General features: G+C 42.3%; 1 protein-coding gene across 6 annotated transcripts in view; it reads left to right on the top strand.

The window, feature by feature from the left end:
• Nucleotides 1-14,519, top strand: part of TCF4 (transcription factor 4) — a 469,854-nt gene that overhangs the window by 132,690 nt on the left and 322,645 nt on the right. For all 6 annotated transcript variants that reach the window (XR_014787505.1, XR_014787504.1, XM_084832950.1 and 3 more), the window contains one exon: nucleotides 10,292-10,353. Coding sequence is in view for 4 of the 6 variants with exons in the window: in XM_084832950.1 (XP_084689076.1) it covers nucleotides 10,292-10,353 (62 nt within the window). In the remaining 2 variants the exon portion in view is untranslated. The remainder of the gene's footprint in view (nucleotides 1-10,291; nucleotides 10,354-14,519) is intronic.

Here is a 14,519-nt window from a genome sequence, read left to right as displayed (position 1 = left end):
CAGAGATGAAACCGGAGCTGTACGTTTGAGTCATTCAGTTATTAGAATGGAAAAGTTGAAGTCCAAAGAAAATGCTGCTGATTACATTAGTAAAGTCAGTTCACAACCATAGTTGTTGCCAGGGTATGCTTTTAATTTCTTAGGTGCTTTTGGAGAAGGGTGAATTTGGATATTACTGTTAAGTGGGTATTGTCAATGTACTTTTGCTTAAATATGAAAACACCAGATGCAAAGATCTAGTTTATGATCTATCTTTGCTGCAGTCACAACAACTGACATCTAAAATGGCCCCACCATTAATTTCAATAATCTTTTTATGTTTTTAACCTTTTTTAAAGTTGTATTTTTTCCCTGTTGGTAAAATGTTTTTTTAGAATTTCATCTTTTCATTGGCAGGGTTTACTGTTGGATCATTAATGCTGCATTAATCATGCTAGCCTCTTCTGTGACCCCCACCGCCCTTGCTACACGAGTGAAATTCAGCAGCGCAGTGGCGGTGGCCAAAAAATGGTGATTTGCAATGGAAGCTTGAAAACAAGCTAAATTTGTCCCTTTTCAGCCTTCATTCAGTGACAACCACCGATTTTTTTGCTACCGTGCTGCCTATTTTTGTTGGGGCAGTAATGGCAGCAGCAGGCCTGCAACCCCTGAGGGAAAATGAAAATGACCCCCGGACTCAATTTGCCCATCCCTGGTTTATATTATAAAATGAATGTATACATAAATTCAATTCTTTTAGTTCTATAGCTTATTATAAACATTTACAGCAGGCTGAAATTTGGCACATTTGCTAAAGAACTTATATTGACATGTAATCTTTTGTGGGGGAGTGGGAATTTTGGAGAGAAAAAGAATAGCATAATGAAAGCCGAGCAGGCCACAAAAAAGAATGAACATTTGGAAATACCTAAAGCGTGTCATACATCACATTTCCTGAGGATTTAAGCTGTGATCCTACTAGGCTGTCCAGATGAAAAAAGAGGATGGGCTCCTACATCTTTAGAAGTTGTGTAGAAGACAGAATTTTGGCAGGTGTAGCTTCACCCTCTTCTACACAACTATTTATTTATTTATTACATTTCTATACTGCCCAATAGCCAAAGATCTCTGGGCAGTTCACAAAAATTAAAACCACAAAGTACAGAATAAAAACAGTATAAAACATAGAAGCCTAAAGGAAAAAGGAAAGGTTCCTCCTGTGCAAGCACCAGGTCATTACTGACCCTTAGAGGGACGCTGCTTTAGCTGGTGTTTTTATGGCAGACTATAGCGGGGTGGTTTGCCATTGCCTTCCCCAGTCGTGACTACCTTTCCCCCAGCAAGCTGGGTACTCATTTTACCGACCTCGGAAGGATGGAAGGCTGAGTCAACCTGAGCCGGCTACCCAAGACCCGGCTTCCGCTGGGATCGCACTCAGGTCGTGGGGAGAGTTTCGGTTGCAATACTGCCACCTACCACTCTGCGCCAAACGAGGCTCTAGAAGCTTAAAACTACAGTATAAAAATACGACCACTATAAAACCACAATAAATCTCAGCAATACAGAGATTTAAAATATACTAACAGATTTAAAACAGCAAAATTAAAAGACTGTGACACTGAAATGTTGGGGGGGGGAAAAACAGTCTTCACCTGGTGCCTGAACAAGTACAACATACGCACCAGCAAACCTTTCTAGGGAACTCATTCCAGAGATGGGGTGCCACAGCAGAAACGGCCCTCTTCCTGTTAGCCACCCATCTCACTTCCTTTGCCCCCCCCAAAGGTCCCATGGAGATGATCTTAGGGTCCAGGCAGGTACATATGGGAGGAGGCAATCCTTCAGATAACCTGGCCCCAAGCTGTTTAGGGCTTTGAATGTTAATACCAGCACTTTGAATTGGACCCAGACATGGACTGGCAGCCACTGCAGCTGGAAAAGTACTATTAAAGGTGCAGGAGCCCCATCCTCTTTTGCATCTGGCCACCCTCACTCTTCAATATGTGCTTTTCACATAGACTATTCATTTATTTCTACTGGGCACAGGAGTGCAGCTTCTAGAATGGAAAAGAAACTATAAAGCCAAAACCTGCTGTAAAGTCTATTGAAACACCATTCAGAGTTTCATCTATGATTCAGATGTGCCTTGAATCAGAATCCAAAAGAGTTAATAATCAGTTGCATAACACCCGTGATTTTAAAAAGCTCTGCCTAATTAACTGAACGCAATGGTTGATCTGATCTGTCATTTAAACGATGCACATTTTTTAAAGAACGTAATTAAATATTTACCTGGAATGTCTTGTGTTATTAGCACTTTAATGTTTCATTGAGATATTAGGGATTGTGATGCAGAGAAATATAACATTAACGAGCATGTTAACATACAAGGGGAAAAAGAAATTGGGGTGAAGGCAAAACGTTTCTTTACTCATATGGCTAGGTTGCAGATTCTACATATAAGTGCTTTGCTTTGTTAATCTTTTGTACATGCCGTTTTGTTCAGATTAAATCTGTTGTTTGAATTAATAGAATTAATAATCATCCATAATGAATGTGATGGCAAGATAATATTCTAGCATCTCTTTATACTAAAGTAATGGCATGCTCTCGCCTGGAATGTTGCTACAGTAATCCGAAGCAAAAGTATGCAGTTTTAGTAATATGGGGAATTACAATGATCAGTACAAAATGACTGCATAGTGCTGCGAGATTATATGTATTTCTCAATTACTATACGATACATAGCAGCGTCAGTTATCTCAGTGAATGAGAAAGAAGGGGTCTCAGCACCTTTACCAGCAGGCATTGCTTGCTTGGCAACAGTGGAGTTAGGAAGCAGGAAAAAAAGTATTCTGTTCATATCAGTGGAGGCTGGTGACTCCAGTATCAATGAGGCTGTGAATCCCCGTCAGATTCCAGTCAAAACCAGTCACACCTTGGATAACTCCTTTAGAGTTCTGACTGAAACCCGGAGCGGATTCACTGCCCCACTGCTATCGGAGCCACCAGGCTCCACTGGTTCCTATAACATCTTCTCAGTTCCTTCCTTCTAAAATCTTATGTTTTCTTGAAACAAGCATAGTATAAGGAAGAATTATACTCAGTAACTAAATGGATTTCCCTGCCTCATGGGTTTCAAGAGAGGCACACATAACATTTTCTGGTTAGGACTTTTTAACTTACTGTACATTACCTGAAGCTTCTTGAATAAAATCTCATGCCGGAACATTAGGTCTTGTCTGGCTCCAGGTTTTTGTGGGTTCCATGTAAGAGATCTGCAAGTCCAAAGTTCTGGATGATCAATGACATGAAGCAGAACAACTGTAAGAAAGATGATGTACTGTAAAAAGGAAGTTTTGTCATCACATAATTTATAGAAAACAGATCTAAGGACACAAGTGAACAAGAAACTGGAGATCTGTGATCTGGTTTCATACCTCTTTTAATTTTAGCAAATAAAATGGAAGCCATGGAAGGCCCCAGTTCAGATTGAGATTAACTACTTTGCAGGGGATGGGGAAAATGGTGCAAGGGGAAAGGTTACATTCCCCTCTCTCCAGTCATGTGGATCCAGAACAAATCTCCCCCGTCACAACCCAGCTGTGACTTCTTCAGATTTAAAGAGAAAGGCAATTTGATCACCAGTCTCTGTCATCTTGTCTACTTAGGCCCAAAGTGACTTCAGTCCTGATCACATCATTCTGGAAACATAAAATTATTTTAAATTTGGTGACAACCACTTTAAACTAGTAGTGGTTCAATCCAATCAGGCAGAGTTACGCTATTGATTTCAATGCAATGTATCTTGCATAAATGCTTCTCCTTGGTTATTTTGATATAATATTCTTTGTATGTCAATTTATGATTGGGTATGAAATATCACTGAAAAAATAATTCACTAGAACTTAAGGGTTATGCTTAAGATTAATCTTGTTCGTAATTGCTTTGCTGGACTAACTGCCTAACTAGAATAATCACTGGAGATTTTCTACACATTTTTAATGAGCAGTGAGGCAAGTTTACTCCAAGATGCTTCAGTATGCCACAAAGCACATAATGGACTCTGCCTTAAAGAGTAGAGTGGAGTGACTTTCTTCTCTTGGGCCTTGACACAACCTGAGAACTGCCATGATCTACCCTGAGGCACATAATGAACTGTCTTTGTCTATCCATGAGGAACACCGTTGCATTTGGGTACTGCTGGAAGCAGCCACTCTGCTTCCCTTCTCAGGTGGCCTAAGTCTATACATTTAGACAAAAGTGCAATCTGCAATGAAAACTTCTCATGTGAAAACAATCTCCCTCCCTCTATTTTGGAAAAGTTGAACCCAAAAGAGTGAAATTCCAGTAGAAGCCTCCTCTGGAAAAATAACCACACGAGGTGCATTTTTTCTGTTGAAACAAAGTTTCTGTATCCTCTTCCATTTTTGTCAAGGAGAAACATGTAATTGCAGAGCAATCATTAAAAATTCCTATAACCCTTTTCATCAAAAAGGTCTTAATAGCAGTTTAGCATATATAATTAGTTAAGCCTTGCAGCACCTTTGTGAGATGGGTGTTATACCTTCCACATCGCAAAAGGTGATTTGCTGACAGTCATAAATCTGGAACGAAGCAAAATAAAGGACATTATGTAGAATTCTTACCTCCTTGTTCCTGCTACAAACTGTGGACATCATGTTTCTTTGTATTGGCAGAAATAAATCAAGCAAACAACTACAAAGGAAAAAAAGCCACAATGTTAATATCCTGTGTCAGAGAAAAAAATAAAAAATCAACAGTGATGATTTTCTAAAAGGTTTTCAAGCTTCAGCAAGCCACCCTGTAGAGAAACCTTCCCCAACCTGCTGCCTTCCACATAATCTAGACTACAACTCCCAACAGCCCCAGCTTACGTGGGCAATGGTCAGGCATGATGGAGTTGCAGTCCAAAACATCAGGAGGGTATCACTTTGGGGAAGGCTGCACTAAAGTTTCAATCAGTAATCTAGCAATATAGAGCTAACAGAACATATAAGAAGAGCCATGCTGGATCAGACCAAGGGTCCATCTAGTCCAGCATTCTGTTCACACAGTGCCCAACCACCTGCCCACAGGAAAACACAAGCAGGACATGACTGCAACACCACCCTCCCACCCAAGTTTCCCAGCACCTGGTATACATAGACATACTGCCTCTGATACTGGAGGCAGCATATAGCCATCAGTACTATTAGCCATTGATAACCTTCTCCTCCATGAATTTGTCCAGCCCTCTTATTGGTGACCATCACTACATCTTGTGGAAGTGAATTCCATAGTTTAATTATGCGCTGTTTATATCCTAAGCCACAGGTGGGAAACTTGCAGCCCTCATGTGGCCTTTGGCCTAATTTTATGTACCCTGTGGCATCATCAAACTCAACTGTACCTTTGTTCCACTCTCTGTGGCAGACCGCTACTCACTGCCACATCTCCCTCCTTCCCTGCAATTTCCATTCATTGTGCGCAGCTGGAAAAAGGGGGTTTTGGCCGATTTCTTTTCTCTGGGCAGCCAATGAAGGAGGAGGCTTACGGTAGTGCTGCTTCATTGCAAGAGCTCGCTTCATCTGTGATCACTTGCCCTGCCTTCGGTAGAGAAGAAGGAGGAAGAAGAGACAGCAGCTGCTGTAGTCATCATCTGGGTTCTGCTACCGCTAGGTTCCCTGGATGGTTCCAGACCATGTGTCTGCTGGGTTGTGACACCCAGCAGGCGCAGAGAGAAGCCTCCTCCATCTCCTGCCACTGCACACCATCGGGGCTGTGGGAGGCCAAGATGAAATGCAGGTGGAGTCCTCTTCCATTCCTCCTCTGTCCCAGCCCCGGTGGGGCATCAAGAATGAGGGGAAGAAAGAGCAGAGGAGCAGAAGCAGTAGCAACAGTAGGCTCCCTGACCTGTCCCAGCATCAGAGAAGTCCAGACTGGGGGGCAGAGAGGTAGTAGTGTAGAGAAAAATACTCAGATGAATGGATGGACTGTCATCCAGCAGCCATTCCATCAGGCTGCAGCAGGGACAGAGAAGGAAAGCCAAAGCACCAGTAGTCCTGTAGCAGCTAACCAATAGCAGAGAGAAAAACACTCCATTGGTTCCACTGAGAGACCAATCATTTTTTGCTCCTCCTCTCTTTGAACTGCTTCCATTCTAGCTGGTTGTGATAAGAACCAGAGAGAACCAGATAAGAGCCAGATAAGAATAAGAGAGCCAGTGTGGTGTGAGTGATGGACTGGGAGCTGGGAACTAAATTAATTCCAATTTATTGTTTAAAATTTATGTTAAGATTACTTTCCCCCAAAGCCTCTCCCTCCACCTGCACCATCCCCTTCGTTCTCCCCTTATTTTTTGAACTGTGCGCTCCTGTCTCTCTCCTAACAGCAGCACTGACAACAGCACTCAGAGGGTCATGGAACCCTCTGATAGCTGCTGCCAAAGAGTCTTTGCGAAGAAGCTGTGGCTTCCAGCAATCCTAGTAGCAAAGCAGCGATGCTCAGAATCATTAGAGGGGATCAGCACTGGGGGACAGAAGAGATGTGGGTAAAATAGCTGGAGGTAGGACTGGGGACAAATTTGGAGCAGCAGGGGTGACAGCACAGGAGAAACTGATGGCAGCAAAATTGACGGTAAATTTAGACATAGAAAAATCAGGATTAAATTGGGTTGTCATGGGGGATGGGCAACACCCATTCGGAGGGGGGGTGTTCTACAGACTGCAGATTTTGCACTTGTGCTTTAAATAAACAAACAAGTAATGGCCATAGCATTGTGGGGCTTCTAGCGCAAGCAGGAGAGCAGACCTCAGGACTCAGAGAACACATTGGACAGCTCTGTGTGGAGCTCAGGCTGGAGATTTCATAAGAGTGCTTATGACAACATCAAATGTTGTTTCAGCACCAGCAAGTCCAGACTGAGCCTTAAACAGAGCTGCACTTTCATCTATTGGGCTAGCTTTGCCTTTGGTGTCAGGAGCCTCTTCCATTAAAGGGACCTAATTTGCTTTAGCAGCCACTGATTCCAATGGGACAGGAGGCAACTGTGCTTCTGGTGGGACTTCTAGACTGCAGTCCTTGCAGTCAGAGGAAGTAACACACCCTCCTTGTGTCAGAGAGGTGCTGGGACAACGGGCTACTCTTTGTGCTGCTGCCTCCAGGGGAATGGAAATTTCCGGGACTGCTCTGTGGGCAATTCCCTCTCCCGCTCCAAACTCATGTCCTTGTCCCCAAGGATAGGGAGTCCAATCTGGATGTACCACACTTTGGAAGAGGCCTGAAGTCTCTGCAATAAAATACCAAACAAATAGCGGAAAGAAAGAAAAAATTAGAAATGACACAATAGATAAATATAAAGATATAAAAGAATGCCCCTAAAAAATCTAAAAAACCAAGTCTCTAAAAAGCCTGGGAAAAAGAAAGTTATTTGCCTAGTGGCAAAAAGATAAGGATGTAGGCACCAGGCAAGCCGCCTTAGGGAAGGCATTCCATAAATGGGGTGCCACAACTGAGAAGGCCCTCTCTCTTGTAACTGCCCACCTCACTTCCATTGGCGGCAGCACCCAGAGGAGGGCCTCTGAAGATGAACTAAGGGTCCAATCAGCTACGTTGGATCATAAACCATTGCCATACTGTAAAGTACTTGAACACTAGTTTACATCAGTGTAAGATTATATTGATCATGTGTCTAGCATTTTTATTTTATTTTCATGACCATATAAGGTTTGCATGAGTTTCCCAACTGACCTCAAAAAAACCCTGTTGGGCTTTATCCTTGCACTACCTGTTTTTCTTTTCCTTTTGCACAAGCAACTGGTGGGTGTCACCAGTTGCTTGTGACATTTTTTAAAAATATACAGTCAGGGCCAGAAATATTGGAACAAGAATAACTGTTTTGGCAGTTGGTCTCTGTACACCACCACATTGAAGCTGAAAGGAAACACACCCAGATGGGAGCGAAGTCAGGACTTTCAGCTGTAATTCAACGGGTTTGACAAAAGTGGGGCACTAACCATTCAGGAAGTATGGCCAGTGGCATACACCCCCCCATCGTTGGGGCCTCATAAGTAATGGAACGAATGGCTGACAAGCAGCTGCATGGCTAGGTGTGGCCTGTTTCCTGGGTACCCCATGACCAATCAAGCAGATGAAAGGCCTGGAGGTGGTTCTGAGTGTTACATTTGCATTTAGTAGCTGTTCACTGGAACTCCCAACATGAGGCCCAAAGAGGTGTCCATGCAAGTGAAGGAGGCCATCATTAGGCTGAGGAAACAAAATAACCCCCTCAGAAAGATAGCAAAAACAGTGGGAGTGGCCAACACAACAGTTTGGAACATCCTGAAAAAGAAGGACTTAATTGGCAAGCTCAGCAACAGCAAAAGGCCTGGAAGACCACGGAAGACAACTAAAGCAGATGACCGTAGAATGCTTCTCATGGTGAAGAGGAACCCTTTCACAATATCTAGCCAGGTCAAGAACACTCTTGTGGAGGTAGGCATGTCATTGTCAACATCTGCAGTCAAGAGACTGCTTTATGAATGTAAATACAGAGGCTTCACAACAAGGTGCAAATCACTGGTAATGCTCAAGAACAGACAGGCCAGATTAGCCTTTGCCTGCAAACACCTAAAAAAGCCTGCCCAGTTCTGGAATAAGAGTCTTTGGAATGATGAAACCAAGATTCACTTGTGAATGATGGGAAGAGAAAAGTATGGAGAAGGAAAGGAACAGCTCATGATCCAAAGCATACCACATCATCTGTCAAACATGGTGGAGGCAGTGTTATGGCATGGGCATGTATGGCTGCCAATGGAGCCGGGTCACTGGTGTTTAATGATGACCTGACTGCTGATCAAAGCAGCAGGATGAATTCTGAAGTGTATAGGGCTATACTTTCTGCTCAGATTCAGCCGAATGCTGCCAAACAGATAGGATGCCGCTTCATATTGCAGATGGATAATGACCCAAAACGTCCAGCAAAAGCTACCCAAGAGTTTCTCAAGGAAAAGAAGTATGATCTTCGTCAATGGCCAAGTCAGTCACCTGGTCTCAACCCAATAGAGCATGCTTTTCACTTACTGAAGACAAGCCTGAAGGCAGAAAGACTCACACACAAGCAGCAGGTGAGGGCAGCTGCAGTAAAGGCCTGGCAAAGCATCTCAGGGGAGGAAACTCAGCATTTGGTCATGTCCATGGGTTCCAGACTTCAGGCAGTCATTGACTGCAAAGGATTTTCATCCAGGTATTAAAGGCGATCCTTAAGTTTGAAATGATGTTGGTTTGTTCCATTACTTATGAGCCACCAATGATGGTGGTGTGTGTATGCCACTGGCTGTACTTCCTGAATGGTTAGTGCCCCACTTTTGTCAAACCCCTTGAATTACAACTGAAAGTCCTGGCTTCACTCCCATCTGGGTGTGTTTCCTTTCAACTTCAATGTGGTGGTGTACAGAGGCCAACTGCAAAAACAGTTATCCTTGTTCCGATATTTCTGGCCATGATTGTATACCTTAGTGAATAAGGGCACAATCCTATGCATGTTTAGACTCCCCCTCCCAGTCCTAGAACTCTCAGCATTCCCCAGCCAGAACACTATGTATCTAAACATACATAGGATTGCACCCTTAATGGCTTTTGAGGTTGATTCCATCCCTGGGTCTGTCAAAACCCCATGTGCTGTGCTCCCAGACCTAGTACACTTCACCTCCACCCCCAGGTGTTATTTCGGCTTTTATCATCCCTTAAAAAACCCTATCTGGTGAGTTTGTGGCTGAGCTGAAATTTAAGTCCTTCAAAGTTTCAATCCAATCCAGCGCTTTGTCTGATGAACCTGGGTGTTTTTCTCACCAGGGATGCTCCCCAAATAAATTTCTTTAAAAATTGCTTTATAAGAGAAAATTTACTGTAAAAAGGAAAATGTATAATATGTCTGTCATCAGTTTCTCTAATTTATTTGCCTTGTAGTATTTTCAGTTTTATCCTTGAGCCTATGTGTTTTTGTGCTAGGATTTGAATTCAACTTTAGTCAGTGACTTCCAGCCACTTCTTAAAGTCTCCTGAAATACTTGAGTGACTAGAATAATTTTTATGTGCAAACCTCAGGTTCCTGAGGGTCCAGTTCATTTCTGCTGTGAATTTAAATGAGTTAATTTAAGCGGTTGGGTCAGAAGCCACTATCATTGTAGTAGCCCTGTGCCTGGCTCTTAATTAAAGGCAACAGGAGATTAATTTGAAACATTAATTTAAAAGTGCCTATACAAAAGAAAGAATTATTGCAATAAAGCCTAAAGAACTTTTTTGTCTCTAGATGTAGAAGACAGAACTAGCTCAGGGTCCTGGGGGAATGGAGGACATCCTAGTCCATCCAGGGTAAGTATAGCTAATCTTTTTTCCCCCTCTCCAGACTTCCTGTGTATGTAAATTTAAAATCTAAATGTGAGTTTTACACCTGATTGCATAGGAAAATGTACATGCAAATTTGGTTACAGAGCAACCTATTCCCAGAATTGCTTTTTAAGATACTTATCTGATCCCATGGTTGAATTTGACACCTGCTCTATTCCTACTAAAAGGTAGCAAGAAACTTCATTAAATGTTTTGCCTTGCTTCTTGCTATCACCCTTTGATCCATTACTTTAAGTTATCTCTGGCCTGTAAGCTGTGTTTTTGGTTGCTGTTGACTTTTCACTTGTTGAAGGTTGGTTTCCAGATGTATTTACTTACAGCCACAAATATCTAATATGTAATTTGGGCATCTTGCAGGCTAGATTTTACTCGCACTGCATTTGGGCTTAGTTTGCCTCCATCATTATTGTTATATTAGTCTTTTAAAAAAAATATTAGGTACAAATAGATACATTAAACAATGCCATTGTATACTACCAGGAAATCAGTCAATCTTTATATATATACACACACACACACACACACACACACACACACCAATTTGTTTTAAATAAATGTACGCATATAGCTACATCACACACATTTATTATTCTACATCCAGACTAAAAGGAGTCTAGTGGGAATAATAATTGTCTATTCTGTTTCATTTTAGTTTCATCCATATGTAACTCATCCATCTGACAGTTTTTGCTATAAGCCATAACTTAATAAACTACATGTGTGGCACAACTTTAGAGGCACTCCCCTGCTGCTTCTGCTGCAGTAAGGGAGGACAGAGCAGCTTTTAATCTTCTGTTGGAAGTTGTGACTATAGCTGGGAGATCCAACCAGCTTTTATGAGTTTTACAGTAATTTTATTCCTGTTTTGATACCAGCTATCCTACTTGCAAGAGAGATCCATGCGTGCACCTGGCACAACAGACATCCTACAGCCGTTGCTCTAGGACTGCACCACCTTTTTCAGGTCAAATAGTTTTCTAGTAGGCCAAGTTAGTTAGGCCAGGTTAGATTTGTGCAAAGTCTGTGCCCCGTAATCCTCTAATTTGTATCCTGTGGATGGACATCCACCTATTTCATGATCAGGCCAGCTTTGTAGGCTTCTTTCTCTGTTTATGGATGCTTCCCTTAGCTATGTCCCAGTTGCTCCCCTGTAAGTGGCACTGCTGTTCAAGCAATCAAATATTTCGTTTATTCTCAGTGTTTATAGCTCACCTTTCAGTAAAATATCCAGTGCAGCTTTCAGTCCGGGTAAAATAACGTATTTTAAAACAAGAAAAGAACAGTATGAATAGGTAGTTATAATAGGGTAGATTATAATAGTTATAATCTCTCTCTGTCACTGGATCTTCTGTACAGTAATACAAACTCTCCTGAGTGGGAGTTGACAATTCTGTTTAAAGGGACATGAGTGTGTGGGAGCTAAAAGCTCTATTTAGCTTAATTTTATGTATGTATTTATTAAGTTTATATCCCATCTTCCCACCAAAAATAGCGCTCAAGGTAATTCCTTCTGGCCTAACTTTGGATCAGTTTGGACTATGGACAGGTACCCACTGTGGTATGCAAAGGCTATTTTCCTTCTTGCTTGGAAAATAGCCTTGTGGTTTAGAGTTTTTTTATGTTTCTCCCCCTTTCTGCTTTTTATTAGCTGTACATTAACTGAAAGTCTTCATCAACTAAGAGAGCAATCTTATGGCTGCTAGACAGTGTCTAGATGGCCACAGGGTTCCCAGACACCACGCTCCCCACCCCCTCCCTCACTGCCTCATGGGGGCACGGTTCTTCCCCATCTCCGTGTTCATAACTGCAGTGCGAAAAGGGGGCGTTCCTGGAGGCAGGGAGGGGAGGAGACTGCGGAAGCAGCATTAAGTTTCCCGTGCGTTGTCCAGCCCTTCCTCCCTCTGCTCCAAATCCCCCAGCTAGACAGCCAAAATCAGCCTTTACAAATACAAATATATATATAATAGGTCGCCTTTACAAATACCTGTTCATATTTTTTGCATGCAACCGCAAACTTACATTGGGATGACCAGTTGTGGTGATTTTGCCAAGGTTAAAGAGATAGTAGCTGAACCTTTGTATTAAGGACATACTAAAGAGCTGGACATAACTACTCTCTTTTGACACAGTTCCTAACTGTGGTCTTCAAGGCACATTAAGATCTTCCAGCTTACCAGTTGCAAGCCACTGCTTCAGCTGTCGTGTTTGACATTCAAGTGCATTATGTAGATGAGCTGAAGCTGTCTCTCCTGCTCCTCATATTACAGCGCTCACACATTTATTCCTATTGACAGTTAGCAATAGACTGAGGAAATGCATCTTATTAGTATCAATGTTACTAATTCTTGTGACAGTTGGAGGAGATTAGAACAACCCCACCTGTCCACCCCCTACCCCCATCGGACATGGTGTAGTTTGTTTATGCCTCCTTTTAATCGCTTTGTTTTCCATTATACATATGGTTTGCACCAAGCAAACCAAGATTCTAGACTCCTTAAAACCTAAAGTAGTATCACTGTCTATACTTTGATCTACTGTGTTTGCAAAAGTTTTGCCCCATGATGAAGATTATGACAGGCAACTGCATCCTGTTAAGATTCTTTTTGTATTACTGCCATTCCTGCTGATATATAGAGCTGCTTGTAGTGAGACCAATGGTTCACCAGCTCAGCATTGTTCTTACTCCTGATACCAGAGATATCAAGGCCAGCTCTGGAGCCTTGTGTATGTAGTCAAGCACTCTGAGATACTGTCCCCCCACAAAAAAAATTGCATATAATTTGAATCTCCATTGCTTTTAGAGAAGCAAGGCAATGTGAAATTCACCTTCTCAGACAAGTTGTATAGAAGCATTTACATCGGGGTGGGCAACATGTGGGCTGCAGGCCACATGTGGTCCCCCCAGCTTTATTTGTGGCCCCCATTCCCTCCCTCGGCTGCTGCTGAATTTTCTCCCTGTGCACCTTGTTTTCAAGCAAAAACACTTTTTTTGTTGTTGTTGCCGCTGCCACAGCAATTTCATCAACTAATTTGGCAACCAGGGGAGGGGAATTTTGGTGGGTTTGGAGTGGCAATATGGTCCTTCAATGTAGGAAGTTTCCCACCCCTGATTTACACCGTTTTCATTCATTTGTTCAACATACACCCAACCTTTCTTTCCCAGTAGAGACTGAAAATAGCTAACAGCAATAAAATTACTATAATTTTATCTAGTGAGTATAAAACTAATAAAAACTGGTTGGATCCTACTGGTCCATCACTCTTACGTGTCGGTGCAAGTGGTGTAACCACCATTACAAATGCTACTTGAAAGCTCACAAAGTCTCAGTATCCAGGATGGGTGTGACTGATCTGACTTAATCTTTTTCATCACTCCATTCCCCTTGGGCCTGCAAGTACAAAAGTGCCTTGGCCACTTTATACTGTCCTTCCCAGTAGCTGAGGCTGAAAGAGAAAATGGATTTCGTGCAGGAGGGGTGGGGGGAACCTGAGCTGAAACTTCTTGTCCATCTGTAGCCAGGACTGTAGCCTGTCACTGAGGGGAGAGAGCATGGCTTTTGCTAAGGATCAGTTGAGAAGTGAACTTAGATGAGGTGGACATAGAAAAATAAGTCCTGGAATGTGTCTGCCTTTCAACAGTAGCAACACTGGCTGTTAGTAGTGTCTGCTGGAAAGATTCTGTGTAGTGCAACAGGATGGGTATTGGTGCTGATGTTTCTGGAACTGTTGTAAATTTTAATTTTTTAATTTGTGGAAAAGTAGGTTTGGAAATCATTCTGTGGGGAAAGTGCCCTGAACCTCACACTTGGCTGATAAGGATTGTTAAAACCAAGTTCTAGAGTAAAATAGAAAATGCAAATATTGTTTTGCTCTTCTTGATGAATGTAGATTAAAATATTGCTTCTTACTGGAGCAACGTGCTCTGTAAACTTTAATACAACAAATCTCTCCTCTAGCTAAGACTGATCAGAGCAAAAGTAGAATGGATTTAAAACTAGCCATACTGCAAAGCAATTAGTACATCCAGATCCCTGAGACAATAATGAAATAGAGTTGAATTCAACAGTATGATTCCATTGACAGAACTGCTTTGGTCAGTGGAACTCGGAGTGTGGGGTGATTTGCCTTTG

The sequence above is a fragment of the Heloderma suspectum genome, chromosome 2 (genome assembly GCF_057233095.1).
Source record: "Heloderma suspectum isolate Gila_16-S chromosome 2, 16-S_ref, whole genome shotgun sequence".
NCBI classification, from domain to species: domain Eukaryota; kingdom Metazoa; phylum Chordata; class Lepidosauria; order Squamata; family Helodermatidae; genus Heloderma; species Heloderma suspectum.
The sequence above is the reverse complement of the archived record's forward strand: the minus strand, read 5'-3'. Positions and strand labels throughout refer to the sequence as shown.